This window comes from Xenopus laevis, chromosome 1L (genome assembly GCF_017654675.1).
Source record: "Xenopus laevis strain J_2021 chromosome 1L, Xenopus_laevis_v10.1, whole genome shotgun sequence".
Classification (NCBI taxonomy): Eukaryota; Metazoa; Chordata; class Amphibia; order Anura; family Pipidae; genus Xenopus; species Xenopus laevis.
In genome coordinates this window covers 7562035-7579805 of record NC_054371.1, presented here as the reverse complement: position 1 = coordinate 7579805, position 17771 = coordinate 7562035, and the positions used below count along the sequence as shown (strand labels likewise).

Sequence of the window (17771 nt, the reverse complement as noted above, 5' to 3'; positions counted from 1 at the left end):
ATCTTAACCCAACCCAATCACACATTTTGGGGGGGGGGGAAACCCCTACAGTTCTAGTTAAAGTGCAAAACAAATTACAAGATTTAGAGGAAGATCACACAGTTTGCTTTTCACCCAACACAGTGAATTACACCAGTGGGTCATGAGAAAAAGCCCAAAGCTTCATAGCAGGACTGTAGTTCCATAGAAAGCAGCCAGCCAGTGCTGTGATTGGTTATTGTATATGGATGATTAATAGTGAATAGGAGGAGACTAGAGGGAGAAATAAGTGGTATAAGTAACTAATCATAACGCAAAAGTTAAAACAAATAAAAAAATTATAATGTCCCATTCTGTGTAAAATTTAAAACAAGAGAAAAAGTATTTATGCTCTTACTGTCTAAATACAAAATAAAAAAATTAAATACAAAATTAAATATCAATATCTACAGTACTGTAATGATTTAATGATACTATAAGTCCCGGTTACATCAGACCAGACGAATTATAACTTTATATTTTAGAGCAAATATTTAATATTAATATATTAACAATAAATGCACTAAATATAATAATGTCAGAACAGAGAAAACATCCCCCATATGCCTGTGCCTATATTCATTATACTGTGAAAAACCTTTCTCTGTTCTCTATAAAATGAGGGTTGGATTAGCCAGTCTCCTTACTCTGTTCTACACATACAGCCCAATCCTGGATCCCCTTTGTCTCTCTGTGCTACTGACTGCTGCTGGGTAATCTTATTATCATCCTTTACCTTCTAATGGGGTTCATTGTTATATCTTGAGGCACAATATTTGGAACCATGGCTGCTACAAATTTCCTTAAAGTCCTTTATGTCTGTAAGTTTTGTATGTGAGCTCCTACACATCTAGGGATCATCCCACCAACGTTGCTTTTCTTCTGAGAATAATTCAGTCAGATATGGAATATGAATATATCCTGGCAGGAGATATCATAATTGGAGGAGTTATGACTGCGCATATGCATCATGTGACCAATGACCCTCACCCAAATAACAGAATGTTAAAACTAACATGTGCTTAGCAGAGAGATGAGGACATGTGGTTTTTGGTGCTCATTTAAGTTAAAACCTAATTATTCTAGATTCTCCTTCCAGTATGAAGGTCACTTAGGGGCAGATTTATCAAAGGTCAAATTTTAAATTATGTGAACATTCATTTTATGATGTTCCAGTGGTTTCTACTCCTTGAAAAGTCAATATGATTTTCAGAAATGTCACATAGTGCATACAGGACTTGGGCACCTGGAAATCATTGCCTGTGAAACTACTTCATATATCACTCCAATTTTTTGAAAACTCACACTGGCAAAGACATATAGCACAGACGTTTTAGTATGTCAGGAACAGTGTGACTTTGATGACTTATTGACTAAAGATAAATATAAAGGCCATTTATTGCTGCTCAATTCTATCTGTATTACCTCACTACTTCATCATCTGCTGATCCTGCTAGAGTAGTTCTAGCCTAAAAATCTGGGATACAACACTCTAAGTCAATCCAATAGTACAGTAGCTCCTCTTCTGCCCTCATTAACTTTCAGCGGACACAGATCCCAGAATCCTCTCTGGGGCACACATAAGACACTCTCGTCTCCTGGTAGGGGTTTCTCTTTCTCTCTCCAGTTCTTTGAAGCTCTCTCCAACACTTTGACAAAGGGAGAAATCACTCTCTTGTTCAGGTGCTCACCAGCACTCCTTCTTCCCTTCACTCAAGGAGGTTCACATGTGGCCCCTCACCCTCCTCCACTTGAGGAGGTGTCTAGGGGGAAGCTCTTAGGTGTTGCTCCTGAGGTGTTATGGCGAATTTGTCCTATTTCGATTCGGCGAAAAATTTGAGAATTTCCAGCGAAATTCGTGAAACGCCCAAAAATACGCAAAAATGCTTCGGAGTCAATGGGCATCAAAATTATTTATCAAGGGTCGAATTTTGAATTGAAAAAACTTCGAAAAAGATCAACCGAAATTAAGTTGAAGTTTAAGGTTGAACTCGGGCTATGAAGTCAGTCCATAGCAAACTGTCATTATTGACTGGCATTTCCCAGATTTATTTAAGGTGTGTGTATATATATATATATATATATATATATATATATATATATATATATAGTCCATGAGTTGAGGGTAAAGTTCTCCAAGACCTCATTCCAGGACAGGTAACAACCATTGCCACTAGGTGTCTACAATGCAATTTGACTCCACTTTTCCAAATGCTCAATTTTATTCTATGATACTGATGCCTTCAGTTGTTTATAACAACCTAAGTTAAACAATTCCTACTGATTCTAACTCTGAAAAGATATTTTTACTGTTGATACCAGCTACAGACCCAGATGATAAATGCAAAATTTTCAGAATAGTCCAAAGATCCCCCAGGTGCCTGTGTCTATATTCAGAATACTGTGAAAATCCTTTTACTATTCTCTATAAAATGAATGTTAGATTAGCCAGTCCCCTTACTCTGTTCTACACATTCAGCTGGTTACTGTGTTCTTCTTTGGACAACTGACTGCTGTGAACTCTAATCTTTTGATCCTTTCATTGGGAATAAAATGTTGGGTGCCATCGCTCTATCCTTGTTCTTACTGAAGCTGAAATACCTGGTAGGACTGATTGTGATAATCTGTAAATTTCCCATTGTTTCTGTTGATCCTGCCTGTCGACTGAGTATCATTGAGGCATATGAGGAATATGAATATATTCATGAAGGAGATGTCACTATTGGAGGAATACTAACTGTGAACTCTTTCATAATTCCATTTAGTGAGTCTGGTGAAGGTCCTGACAGTCTGATGTGTGTAAGGTAAGTTCAACATTTTCAAGACAACAAACTGTAACAGAAAAAATAATGAGTAGGAAAATGTTTTTATTTATTGTTTGTGTCGGTGTGTTTATCTAAATGAGTTTTCATCTATATTTGAGTGTGTGTTTCCTCCATCGGATTATTTAAATGGAGAGTCTACACGGAAAGAGAGGATCTCCAAGAAAGGCTCTCCACCAATGAATGCAAAACATATTTAACATAGTGTACAACGTACTGTACATTTATTTTTCTGAATCGGATCTGTGACCCATCTAAAACATAGTGGCAGTCCAAGTTTGAGTGGCTGATTTATCATATGTTGACATTCACTTTTTTTTGCACTAAAACTCACGTTTGAATAAGAACTTCCAAAACTTGAATGTTTGAGTTTTATTAAGTGTAAAAAAAAAAAAAAAACACTGAATTTAAAAAAAAAAATGGTATCTAAAAGCTGGTGAGTTCATTTAGAATTCAATGGGTGTTTTTCTAGGTAAAAATTCATTTTCAGTATTTAACATGTTTTTGATGACTAAATTCAAATTGGCTGTATTTGGGTTTTTTACATTTTTATTTAACTAGGTGTTTTGATATTTCCATGTTACAATAAATAAGCACAAATATGAGTTTGGTAAGTTTTCAAGTTTATTCGATTAAAAATAAAAAAAATCACAAATTTGAAATGTAATAAATATATCTCCCCATGTTGACCTGGGATAAAGAGACACTGATTTTTTACCTTATGGAAATCCAAAGGAGGATCAGTGTAAGGTGGTTGTACAGTTACCTGACACAAGACTGAGCAGAACTTAGTTTTATTTTGAGGGCTTCTTCAACATGTGCTCTCCGAATTTCGAAGTGTTTTTTGGGCTACTTCGACCATCGAATGGGCTACTTCGACCTTTGACTTCGACTACGACTTCGAATCGAAGGATTCGAACTAAAAATCGTTCGACTATTTGATAGTCGAAGTACTGTCTCTTTAAGAAAAAACTTCGACCCCCTAGTTCGCCATCTAAAAGCTACCGAACTCAATGTTAGCTGATGGGGAAGGTCCCCATAGGCTTGCCTAAGTTTTTTTGGTCGAAGGATAATCCTTCAATCGTTGGATTAAAATCCTTCGAAACGTTCGATTCGAAGGATTTAATAGTTCAATCTAATGATTATTCCTTCGATCGTTCAATCGAACTATTTGCGCTAAAATCCTTCGACTTCGATATTCGAAGTCGAAGGATTTTAATTCCCAGTCGAATATCGAGGGTTAATTAACCCTCGATATTCGACCCTTGATGAATTTGCCCCTAAGTGTTTTTTTTTGTTATTTTACATGGGCATACTCTTACATTTTTAGAAGTAAAGACGATTTTGCCAATCTATATATACAATTTCTTATTTTGTTATTCCTATTCAATAATATCTGCATGACTGATAGATGTACATGTAGAGTAATGTACAAAATCATATTTTACATCAATTATTTATTTCCTCAGTGCTATGCTACAGTTTTACAGACAACTGTTAGATTTTATTTTTGCTATCGAGAAAATAAACAATGACCCAGTCCTTTTAGCCAATGTGACTCTGGGATACCATATATATGATTCCTGTGGGGACCCGAGGAAGGCTGTGAGGAGTGTGTTCCAAATATTATCTGGTACCAGGGAGCCAGTTCCCAATTACTCCTGTGTGGGAAAGAGAAACATTGCTGGATTTATTGGGGATCTCACTTTAGATACAACTGTACCTATAGCCCAGATTCTAAGCCTGTTTGGCTATGCCCAGGTGAGTATAAAAAATAAAATAAATACAGTAAAATAAATACAGATGTATTTTATTTTTGTATCATACGGCATTCTATTGGGCTTATTTGGCAAAAAATTGATTTGCGAGGTGTTAGTTTTTTTTCTACTTCGAATAACTCCATAATTTAAAAAAACTTGAATGCTTTGTTATTTATAAAAAAATTCAAACATGCAAAACTTGATTGAATGCAAGCATGGAAAAAAACAAGCTAAAAAAACCCCTTGAAAATATTGAATTAAAACAATGGCTTGAATTTTGCCTAGGACAACTCTCGGCGACTTTGACATGAACTCACAAGCTTTTAGATGCTTAAGCAGTTTTTCACGTTTTTTGTGCTTAATAAATACAATGTTTTAAAAATACAATTTGAATTTGTGATTGTTTGCAGAAAACATTCTAATTGTTGCAAAAAAAAATTGGAATGGAACCTTGTTAAACCCCCCCTTATGTGTTGATTCTATTTGGTATTTAACACTACATGTTTCGAGCCTCCTGGCTCTTTGTCAAGTGTCTTTGAGGCTTAAAACATGTAGCGTTAAATACCAATAAAATCACTTGAGCAGATACCTTCTGCCTCCCAGGTTTTTCCTTGCTTACGTTATTAGATTGTTCAAGTTTGAACCGTACCTTGGTGGAGGTACACAACAAGGAAGAAACTGACTACTGCACGCACCAGGGTCAAGGTCAACAGTCACCTGTGTTTACAACAGGAAGGAATGTGATCAAACAACTTTTTTTTACTCTGTTATCTACTACTACTACTATCTGTTACTAATGTTATTTCCTCTTTCCTAATGTAACTGTGGGGGAAATGATAGAGACATTTCACCATTTGTTTATTTCTGTTTTCTGTAATACAATAAACATAGTTAACCCCAAGGGGTTGATTTACAAAGCAGTGAAAATTCGCCAGTAATGGCTTCGCACCATTAGCAAAAATTCGCTGGGACAAGGGTAATTGCTAAGTTTCCTCCTGGCTGATGGACGCTGGCGAATTTTTGCTAGCATTACTTTGGCAATGCGAACAAATCAAAGAAGATGGGCTAGCGTTCAGTTCTGCCTAGCGCAAATTCATTAGAGGTCTTGCGCTCAAGCTAATTTGCATTGCATAAAGTTGAATGTAGGGGGCGGTAATGCTGGCGAATTTTCGCCAGCGCTCCGCAAATTCACTAAAATGCGAAGTTGCGCACAGGGGTAGCGTAAGTTTGCGAAGTTGCGCTAGCGTTGATTCGCTATATAAAGCGAAGTTGCGCTAGCGAAGGCTAATTTGCATACGGCGCGAAATTCAAATTTCAATGGAGGAACACGTATCTGCACTACAAATGCCTAGAAAACCTTCAAATCAGCAAATAAAAATTTTATTTTGCCCTACACATGTGCCCACTGTCTAGGTAAGTTGCCATGAGTCAGGAAATGTAGGGGGGAGGAAGGGGAGCCCCAAAAAATTTTCAATCTTTTTCAGCCTATCAGCCATCATGTAGAAAACACGCCAGCGTTTTTTGGGACTTAGAAAAATGTTTGACTTTTTTTGAAACAATCCCTATCTACTCTATTGCGCTTCGCCAGGTCTGAGTTGGCGAAGGAAGTCTAGCGTAAAAGGTAGCGTTCGCTACACTGCGCAAGTTAGTGAATTTGCGTAGTTTCGTCGCTAGCGAAAATTCGCCTGGCGTAAGGTTGCGAAGTAACACTAGCGAAACTACGCCAGCGTTTGTTAGTGAATTTGCGCAGTAGCGAAAATGCCAAACGCTAGCGAAAAAACGCTAGCGTTCGGCGCTTCGCGCCTTAGTGAATTTGCCCCCATATGCTTAATGTGTTTCATGGACTCACGCCACTTCTTCAGAAATCTGTATGTACATATGTATACTGCTGTTGGAACTTGGAATTACCACTACAAGTTGGGGTAGATTTAGGGTTCCTCTGTCATAAATAGAAGTAATTGCGCATGATTCATCAGAGCAGGCTGACCAGGCACATTTGAATTCAGTTCAAGGTGTATTTAGGAGCAAGTTAAATAATAAATAGTGTTGTTACCTGCAAGCTTTGCATTCAGTTTAGAATATAGCACTTTACACTCTTTGCTTCCTATAATACTGCCTTAGGAGTGAGTGAGAGGCTAGAACAGGGTTATAAACAGTTCCCCAATACAGAGACAGAGACAAAGCTCTTTTTACAATTGGTTATGAATGAGAGCAGGAAGGGCATAGTTTATAACTTGAAAGTATTGTTCTGAATCTTTAAGTGATTTATGCTTCTTTATTTGTAAGTGTTTCTATTTTCCAATTGTTAATAAAAGTTTTAGTAGCTCTCTGACCATGACAATTTAGTTTACTATGAAAAAGTTAGTAAAGCCTGATATACACAACATGCTCAAAAGTGTGTGGACATCTCATTCGGTTATTTATTTATTTTTTTTGGCATGTTATTACCCACTTGTACATAATAGGGTCCATATAGAATTGTTTTGTAGAGATGGAAGTGAAAAAACTTGACTGACCTGACCTCAATGTTGTTCTAAAAATTATATCCGTATAGTGTAAATTGTAAATTGTAGATTCTGCAATTTACCACTGCCAGGTAAAAGGAGGAAACCGAGGTTCCCAGAGATAAAACGATTTATTGAGATTATCAAGCCCAGAGACAGCAACTGATACAGAGGTCTTTCAAAATGTGCCCACAAGTTATACTTCCTTCCTTCCTTCCTTCCTATTTTTTTACTTCTCTGATTCCCTCTCTCTCTTTTCCCCTTCCTTCTTCTCCTTCCAAATCAGTCAAAACCAGCTCCATTGTTATACTGTTTCTATCCCATTTTCCAAAATGGGGAATGATTCTGATTCGCTGACGACAAGTTAAACCAGCTAATATGTTTAGATGTTATTTTTACCAATAAAAACTGTACAAACAGTTCCTCTTTGAAATGTAAAAGACCCTCTTCAGATGGTTTCTCGGGGGATGCTATTGTCATCCACCTGTTAGAATATCAGTTTGGAAACAAAGCATCCTATCTTATTTTGCATTTGATTAGACTACAGGGTGGGTAATCCTTTGAAGTAGGACAGAAACTAGAGTTTGGGTCATAAAAACACAGGACATCTACTACCTAACTGGGGGTTAGTTACAATCGTTTGAAGCAGGCAGGAACTAAGAAATGCGTATTAATATTTACATAGGTATTACACTCAACAGAACCCTAACTTTAGAAAAAATTATAACCCTGGATGTGAGCCAGGTCTGACCCTCAACATCAGTGTCCAAACTTTCAAATTTTCTTGTGGCTGAGTGGAAGCAAATTCTACTACAACTAATCCAACAACTGAAATAATTAGGAGAATTCCCAGAAGAGTTAATGCAGCTATAGCAGCAAATGGGAGAAATAGCGTCATCTTTAGTAACATGATATTGAAAAGGAAAGTGTCCACATACTTTTAGCCATGTGGTCTATTTTGGCAATTTATTGAGTGGATATTTTTTTTTAAAAAAAGAACAATATTTAATATTGAAAGTAGAATAAGTTTGGGAAAGATGGGTGATTTAGATCTTCTGTCTCAACACAGATCAGTTATGGAGCTACAGGATCTTTGCTGAGTAACAGAGTTGCCTTTCCGTACTTTTTCAGAACAGTAGAAAGTGATAACAGTCATTATTTTGCTTTGAGTAAACTACTGAAATATTTTGGCTGGACCTGGGTTGGAATCATTATATTCAGTGAGAACAATGAAGACCTTAAGCTACTATCACATCATCTCTCCAACAATGGAATATGCGTGGAGTTCCATATAAAGATACATAATTATAATACCGATGTTAAGTATGAGCCTTACAAGGAAATCATTCAAAACTCCTTAACCAGTGTGATTGTCTTCTGTGGAACAGCTTCAATGCATATGATAGGAGGGCTGGGTCTCCAGTCAGATGCTTTCAGCACAAAGACCATCATTGTTTCTTTTACTGTAGCAGCCAACAGTCACATCCTGGATTACGCACCAAAATTATTTATGGGTTGCTTAGGGCTGCTGCAATATTTCTCTTATTCTCTTGATAGTCCTGAAAGAAGACTTTTTCTAGAGACCATCTACCCTTTAAAATATCCCAAAGACAAACTACTTGAAAATATTTGGATACGATACTATTCTTGTTTGTCAGAAGACCAAGATAAAAATACTTTCTTTGAAAGAATTTACAAACGCAAACTTCAGAACTGCACTGGATGGGAACGCATTTCACATCTTCACCAGTTTGACAATAAGTTCTATTCCCCCCGTGTTCTTCTTGCAGTTAATATGATGTCTCGTGCACTACATGATATTCACTTCTCACACAGCAATCAAGCTCTTACAAGCAAAATGGTGTACAAATTTCAGGTAATCATCAACCCATGTATTCTGTGTTCCCATGCTTCTACCAGCATGCAGTACTTCTTCCTCTAGCAATGCCAATGTAACTCTAAATGCCAACCTAAAATATTTTTTCATCTTGTGTCTAACTCACTCTATATTGATATATTTCAATATACTTCAGTTTCATTCTTACTGAGACAATAATATACAGTAGATACTGTGAGTTTCTGACCTCTAAATGGTAATTAGAGACTGTCCATTGAAAATTTACAATTAACTGTTTAAAGGAGACAGATAAATAACTAATTGTGTATAAATATATGTTTCAAATTAAAAAAATATATATTCTGTAGGGGTTATTTACCGACCAGTTAAAATAACCCCTGTGTGCAGTATCTGAGGATATTTAGTGTAATATGTCATCTCCACTCAACAACCTTTGTTGCATAATGAAAGGCACAGTAATTTTAAGTAATGTAAAGTTTACAATTAAACATAGTAACATAGTAAGTCAGGTTGAAAAAAGACACATGTCCAATAAGTTCAACCTTTTAACTTTTTTAACCTGACATTATTGCCAGTTGATCCAAAGGAAGGCAAAAAATCCCATCAGAGTCTCTCCATTTTGCCTCAGAGGGGGAAAAAATTCCTTCTCCAAAATGGCAATGGGACCAGTCCCTGGATCAACTTGTACTATGAGCTATCTCTCATATCCCTGTATTCCCTCACTTGCTAAACATCATCCAACCCCTTCTTATACCTATCTAATGTATCAGCCTGTACCACTGATTCAGGGAGACAATTCCACATCTTCACAGCTCTCACTGTAAAAGAAAACCCTTCCGAATATTTAGAACTACTTTTCTTTTAATCAGATTCGGAATGGGTGACCTTGTGTCAGTTGGAAAGACCTACTGGTAAATAAAGCATTAGAGAGATTATTATATGATCCCCTTATATATATATATTTATACATAGATATCATATCACCCTTTAAGGGCCTCTTCTCCAGTATGAACAACTTGTCCCGTCTTTCCTCATAGCTAAGATTTTCCCTTTACCAGCTTAGTTGCCCTTCTCTGTACCCTCTCTAATTCAATAATGTCCTGTTTGAGCACCGGAGACCAAAACTGTACGGCATATTCTAGATGGGGCCTTACCAGTGCTCTATACAGTGGAAGAATGACCCCCTCCTCCCGTGAATCTCTGCCCCTTTTAACACAGCTCAAGACCTTATTTGCCCTTGATGCTGCTGACTGGCATTGCTTGCTACAGCCAAGTTTATTATTTACAAGGACTCCAAGCTCCGTCTCCATTATGGATTTGCCTAGTGCAGTCCCATTAAGGGTATAAGTGGATATTTTTACATCCCAGGTGCAGGACTTTACATTTATCAACATTGAATCTCATTTGCCACTTAGCTGCCCAGATTGCCAGTTTGTCAAGATCCTGTTACAAGTGTCACATCCATTATTGGAATTAATTGGGCTGGATAGTTTGTGTCATCTGCAAACACTGATACATTACTTACATAATACCCTCCCCTAAGTCATTAATTGAACAAGTTAAATAAAAGTAGACCCAATACCAAGCCCTGAGGGACCCCACTAAGAACCTTACTCCAAGTAGAGAATGTCCCATTAACAACCACCCTCTGTACCCGATCCTGTAGCCAGTTTCCTATCCACGTGCAAACGACTTCATTAAGCCCAACAGAAGTTAGTTTAGAAAGCAGTCATGTGGGGCATAGTATCGAACGCTTTGGCAAAATCCAAATAGATCACATTTACTGCCCCCCCACTGTCCAGCATCTTACTTACCTTATCATAAAAAGCAATCAAATTTGTCTCACATGACCTATCCTTCATAAAGCCATGCTGATTGTTGCTCATAATGACATTCACTAGGAATTAATTTTGAATGTGATCCCTTAACAAGCCTTCAAATAATTTGCCCACCACAGATATCAACAAACATCAGAAGAGGCTGACACAGGCCTGGACCCATAAAGTAATAGAGCCAGAATCAGTTTGTAAAAGGTTAAAAAGCTTACATTTTCTTCTCCATAATTAAGAACCAAGGCCTGTCACGTTTCGTGTCTACCAAGGACACTTAGTCATAGGGCTCCACAGATGTCAAATTTACTGGCCTATAATTGCCAGGCTGAGATCGTAATCCCTTTTTAAATATTAAAATGACATCAGATTTTCTCCAATCCATAGGCACCATACCAGATGAAAACGAATCTGAGAAATTCAGAAATAGGGGTCAGTCTAAAACTGAACTAAACTCTCCTAGAACATCTGGCCCTGGCACCTTATTTAGATTATTTTTTATTAAAACTTTATGAGTCATATCCTGAGTCAGTCACTGACTAGATTGAGCTGAGCCATTAGTGCAGCTATAAAGTGAGCCTGGGAACTCAGACTCCTCTATTGTATACACTGAAGAAAAGAACTGATTTAGCACATTTGCCTTTTCTGTATCTGTTACAACCATATTGGTACCGTTTTTTAAAGGAGCAACATTCTCAACCTGCATCTTTTTACTATTAATATACTTAAAAAACTTTTTGGGGTTATACTTCGCCTCAGCCGCAATGCACTCTTCATTTCCTTTCTTTGCCTTCTGGATTGCTGTTTTACAACATCTATATTCATTAAATTCAGCTTCTGTCCCACAGACTTGTAGTTGTTGTAGATGCCCCTTTCTTCTGTCCTATTAACTTCTTTACTTCTATATTAAGCCACATAGGGTGATTGTTAGTGCTTCTAAATGTAATCCTTAAAGGAATAAATTGAGAACAGTAACAATTTAATATCATTTTAAATTACAACCATTTCTGTTCTGTGTTTTTAGCTGAAAACTTCATGCCCCAATCAATGTTCTGAAGGGCAGCCCTCAAGGAACTAAAATTAGCTTTTTGAAATTCATGGTTTTTGTTGCCCCAGGGTATAATTGTTTTTGAATCAGACATTAGATAATATAACATTATGGTCACTATTACCCAAGGGTTCAATAACTTGCACATTTGCTATAAGTTCTTGGTTATTTGAGATCACTAGATCCAGTAGAGCATTTTTCTGGTTGGCTCCTCAACAACCTGTGCCATAAAATTGTCATGCAACAATTTTATAAACTTGTTCCCAAGAACTTACCTTGCAGTACTGTTGCTCCAGTCAATGTCTGGGTAACATGTTCAAATAAATATTGTTTGTTTTGTTTAAAACATTGAACATGGAAATGTATACGTTACTGATGTTTTGTCTCTTGCATTATTTACTTAACAGTTACAGTATTACCTCAGAAATATTCTCTATGATATCCATGAGGATAAAACTTCTGTTTATGTTGAGAATGGGGAACATGTCAGTCAGTACCTGATCTATAACTGCCTGCTAGATATGGATGGACGTATTGCTGTGACAAATGTTGGCCTCTTTATACCATGGGCTCCATCAGATCAGAAAATGCACAAAGGATCAATAAGATGGAAGACCAACAATAGCCAAGTAAATACACTATTCTACATAATTCCCAAATCTGAGCACATGATTTTCCTGTTGATGTATTTTTTAAGTTGGCCTCACTTTTCAGTTTATGATTGTTAAAACACTTCTGTGAGTTACATGTTTGACTCCAACCATTGCCCCAATGGGAGCCTCTGGATTTTGATGAAGTAATACCTGGTGGCACCCAGTAGAGGGCCAGTTCCATGGCCAGAGATGGTTTTATAGACAGAAGAGCATTCCTAGGCAAGGATACATTTACTTATAGTGAACCCATATCAAAACAATGTATACTGTGTTTATAGCTTACTTTTCTGACCCCTGCATCTATAAATATATCAGTGTGGCACACACCAACCCTAACTTCCTAACTTTGTGTGGGAATTTACAATGCCTGGGATCAGCCACTAGGCAGGTATACAATTGCCCAATTAGCCTGGGATCCATATATACAGTATAATGTATATTCAATACATATATATATTTGTCCTCTCAGTGGTGTATGTTTGCAGATATTTGTGTATCCTTGTGCAATTATTTGAGTCATTGTAATAAGTATGCCTATATCTTGATGTCAACCCCATAGTATATTTACGCCTGTTTTATTATAACACCAGTAAACCCCCGATTCTCTAAAGAATCGTTAATGAAAGAATGGTAACAACAGTGAGGCAGCAAAATGCGATGGGTGCTGATTCACTCTGCATCCCCAGGCAGCAACTGGCGACGCTAATTTGTGGGGATGTAGAGTGAATCTGTGCCTATTGCTTGTTATTACCTATCTGCTATTAGAATTCTTAAATTTTGAGTTTATTGGTAGTAAAGTGTTACTGAAAAATTTCTTTATAAACAACATTTTTTGTGAAAATGTTCTCCTGTCCTTGAATGAGTTCTCCCTGGTGAGCTGTACTTAAAATCTTGACTTTAAAATCAGATGAACGCTGCACTCTTGAAAATGCAACATAAAGTTGACCATGACCAAACACAGGCTCAGATAGGTAAATGCCGACTTTATCCAATGTTTGTCCTTGTGATTTGTTGATTGTCATGGCAAATGCAGCCTTAATGGGGAATTGTCGTCGTTTAAGTTTAAAAGGTAATTCCTGGTCAGAACTGGTAAGGTCAATTCTGGGAATCAAAACAGTATCACCGCTATGGGATCCTGTAAGCACTTCTGCCTTGATAACATTTTGTCTCATGCTCTTCACAACCAACCGTGTACCGTTACATAAACCTTGCTTAGTGTTAAGGTTTCTTAACAGCATGACTATTGTTCCTACTTTGAGTATAAGATTGTGTTGTGGTAATCCAGCAGGGTTGATAGTGTTTAAATATTCTAATGGGAAATTAAGTTTCTCACTTTCGTCTTCAGAATCAATACAGTCAGTACTCAGAAAGACACAGCTTTGTCCAGGAAGTAATGCAATCACTTGGTTGTTTATCATGTCAACATCAATATTTTTTGGAGATAATATAGCCCGTTTTGCTAAAAATGGCCACCCACACAGGTACGCAACCGGTTCCCCTCCTAGAGTGACGCTAGCGCCGCCATTAGACAAACTTGCAAAGGAGTAGCAAGATGGCCGACGCTTATACAGACTTTAGTGGGCGGATGACAAAGTCGCAGAGGAGTAGCAAGATGGCCGACGCTTATACAGACTTTAGTGGGCGGATTTGGCAGTGGGCGGATGACAAAGTCGCAGAGGAGTAGCAAGATGGCCGACGCTTATACAGACTTTCGTGCAGGTACGCAACCGGTTCCCCTAGTGTGACGGTGAGCGCATCTGCCTCCCTAGATCCTAACCTTCCAGCGGTCGCCGCCTGAGTGAGCAGGAAAGAAGAGGCGGCGGGAGGCAGAAGGAGACGGTGAGCGCATCTGCCTCCCTAGATCCTAACCTTCCAGCGCATCTGCCTCCCCGATCCTAACCTGTTCTGATCCTAACCTTCCAGCACATCTGCTAATCGAAGGCCGCATCTATGTCTTTCGGCTGAAGTTGCGCGCGCATCTCATAGATCCTAACCGAAGTTGTGTGCGCATCTGCCTCCCCTCCACTCGGGACATAGATAGGCCTTCGATTAGTATATAGGATGCCACATATACTGTGTCACCAATGTCCACAGCTTCCATATGTTATTTTTCTTGTTTATAGATCCCAAGATCTCAATGTTCAGACAGTTGCCTCCCTGGTTACAGGAAGGCCCCAAGGGGCAGAACCAAAGCCTGCTGCTATGATTGTGTCCCATGTTCAGAGGGAGAAATTTCTAATATAACTGGTATGGCAAATATTACTTTTTCAGGCTTTAGGCCATATCTATTAACGAAGCGTGAACATTTCCTTGTCTAAACTGCCAATGTTATTGACAATTAAAAAAAACAAAAACATTTCTCTCCTGATCTTTTCTTTGCTCCTCTAAATGCACTTTTAATATTTTCAGACAGTGAAAACTGCATCAGATGCCCAGACATGGAATGGCCTACTAAGAAAAAGAGATGGTGCACTGCAAAAAAAATAGAATTTCTGTCTTACTCTGATGATGTGATTTCTGTGCTTTATTTAATGTTCTCAGCTATATTGTTTTTAATAACTGTACTAGTATTAGGAATTTTCATTAAATATCAGGACACCCCAATAGTGAGAGCCAACAACAGTAGCCTGAGCTTCCTCCTCCTTGTCTCCATCAAGCTGAGCTTCCTCAGTGTGTTTCTGTTCCTCGGTCGCCCTGTGGATATAACCTGCATGCTGCGTAACATCACTTTTGGAATCACCTTCTCCATAGCTGTCTCTTCTCTCCTGGCCAAGACTATCATGGTTTATGTTGCTTTCAAAGCCACCAAGCCAGGGAGCTCATGGAGAAAATGGGTGGGAGTCAAACTGTCCAATTCTGTAGTCTTGTTCTGCTCATCCATTCAAATAATAATCTGCATGACTTGGTTGGCCATTTCTCCTCCCTTTCAGGAACTGGACCTTCACACTTACCCTGGAACCATCATCATTCAGTGCAATGAGGGCTCAGCTATTGGCTTTTACTCAGTTATTGGGTATATGGGACTTCTGGCAGCTGTTAGTTTTGTTTTAGCATTTTTAGCTCGGACATTACCGGACAGTTTTAATGAGGCCAAGTACATCACTTTCAGCATGCTGCTCTTCTGCAGTGTTTGGATCACAATGATCCCGGCCTATCTGAGCACCAAAGGCAAAAACACTGTGTGTGTGGAGATATTTGCCATACTCACCTCAAGTGCTGGACTTTTATTCTGTATATTTCTGCCAAAATGCTTCATAATTTTATTTAGACCTGAAAGAAACATAAAATCGACTATGCTTGGGAGGAAAACCTTAATCAGTATGTAAAGGTGGATTTTAATAAAATGTGAATTTCACAGATTCAGTTGAACACCTTTCTGAGCTAGAGGAGATGGTAGATCTGAGCTGAGCACTATAATCTGTCTGAATCCTTGCTTGCTGTAGATTCAAACTAATAATTCCAAGACAAAAAATTAGTTTTAGTAATAGATAGATTTAGTAGATCCAGGTGTCTAAAAATACCCTAAAGAGCTATCTATCTTTGTTTTTTAAATAAGCACAGTCTGTTCAGTTTGATTTTTGCTGATCTCATCTGAGCTTAGAGATCAACTCAAAATAGACACAAAGCAAATGATCATTCATCTATGTTGCAGCTAATCAGATATGTAAAGGGATTTATTGAACCCTAGTTTGCATTTTCACCCAAAAGTACAAAAAGGCCTACAGCAGGCAATGATCTTCTGACCCCTTTGCCCAATCCCAGAAGAAACAGAAGTCCTACAAAGGAAAAGGATATGTCATGGCCTCCAAAGAGGTCCCAAAATAAATTTGCCCTTGGTGGCTAGATTTCATGCATGAAGAAGTCTAATGATTACACATCTTCCCTGTAGATCAGTGATGTGAACTAATTCAAAAAATATATAATGAAAATTAAAAAGCTGGATTATAAAAATTATTGTCCCCAGTGCCAGAAGGTGGGGGTAGAGAGTATAGTTGAGTAAAGTATCCAAATTCTGGGGTACAAAAGCTCAGGTGCCCTAGCTGCAGTCCATCCTCTTTTTAAGAACTTTTTTTTAAATACTTTATTAAATTTAAAATATATGTACAAGACGTTTAGAATACTCTGCATTACACTGCTTTTTTCAAATAACATTACTAGACATAATAAAGGAGAATTTAATAAGGGTTAATATATCTTTCCCAAGACTTTGAAAACACAGATACTTGAGAAGTAGTGTTATTTTGGCTGCTATAGTCTTCAAAGCTTATAGTGGCAAGTGTGTTATAGAAAGTGTTTGTTGTGCCTGGTTTATTAATTTTGTGTTTCTCATAGGCTGATAGGGTTCAGTAACAATCATATATTGTAGTGAAAAATATGTACATCTTAACCCAATCACACATTTTTTGGGGAAAACCCCCATGTGACCGATGACCCGCACCCAAATAACAGAATGTTAAAACTAAAATGTGCTTGGTAAGTAATCTCTCTTCTAACAAGGGTTAAATCAGGGGCAGAGGGATGAGGGACATGTGGTCTTTGGTGCTCAGTTAGGTTAAAACCTAATTATTCTAGATTCTCCTTGATGTTCAGTATGAAGGTCACTTAGGGGCAGATTTACTACGGTTCGAATTCAAATTATTGGTAAAAACTCACAATTTTGAGTAATAAATTCCCCAGCTTGAATTCAAACTCATATTCGAAATTTAAATTTGAATTAAAATATTAGATTTATTACAGTCAGACTCTTCAAAAATTCAAATTCAACTATTCTCCACCTAAAACCTGTCGAGTTCATGTAGAAGTCAAATTACTATGGAACTGCAGTCCTGCTATGAAGCTTTGGGCCTCTTCTCATGACCCACTGGTGTAATTCACTTTGTGGGGTAAAAAGCAAATTGTGCGACACTTTTGTACAGTTATTTTCTAAGTTACACAGGATAGCTAAATTTTCCATGAAATGTATTTAAAGATCCGAATATTAAAAAATGGACGGAAAAAGTGCTGCAAAAAAAAAAAAAAACACATTCAAATCACTAAAACCTCTAAAAAGTGAAAAAGAAAATACTAAAACTAAAACTATTCACACTCGGACAGAATGTCCTTCCTTATTACAGTGCTATGGCTTTAGTGAAATTACTATATTATTTTCACTGGAGTTGGCATTATCTCATCTGAGGATCTCAGTGGAAGGTATGAACAGCAAATAATGCAAATGGTCTTTTTCTGCCATGGAATTTGTGTTTTGAGTTCACAATTAAAATAAATAATTACATATGGGA

The 17771-nt window shown here is 37.6% G+C and overlaps 1 protein-coding gene across 1 annotated transcript; it reads left to right on the top strand.

Moving 5' to 3' along the window:
* Window positions 1-2571: 2571 nt before the first annotated feature.
* Window positions 2572-15925, top strand: LOC108705330 (vomeronasal type-2 receptor 26-like). Its single transcript, XM_041583492.1, has 6 exons — window positions 2572-2822; window positions 4310-4601; window positions 8174-8980; window positions 12247-12468; window positions 14616-14739; window positions 14902-15925. Exons 1-6 carry the CDS (start codon window positions 2572-2574, stop codon window positions 15816-15818), a joined length of 2613 nt encoding a protein of 870 aa, XP_041439426.1. The 3' UTR covers window positions 15819-15925.
* The last annotated feature ends 1846 nt before the right edge of the window (window positions 15926-17771 follow it).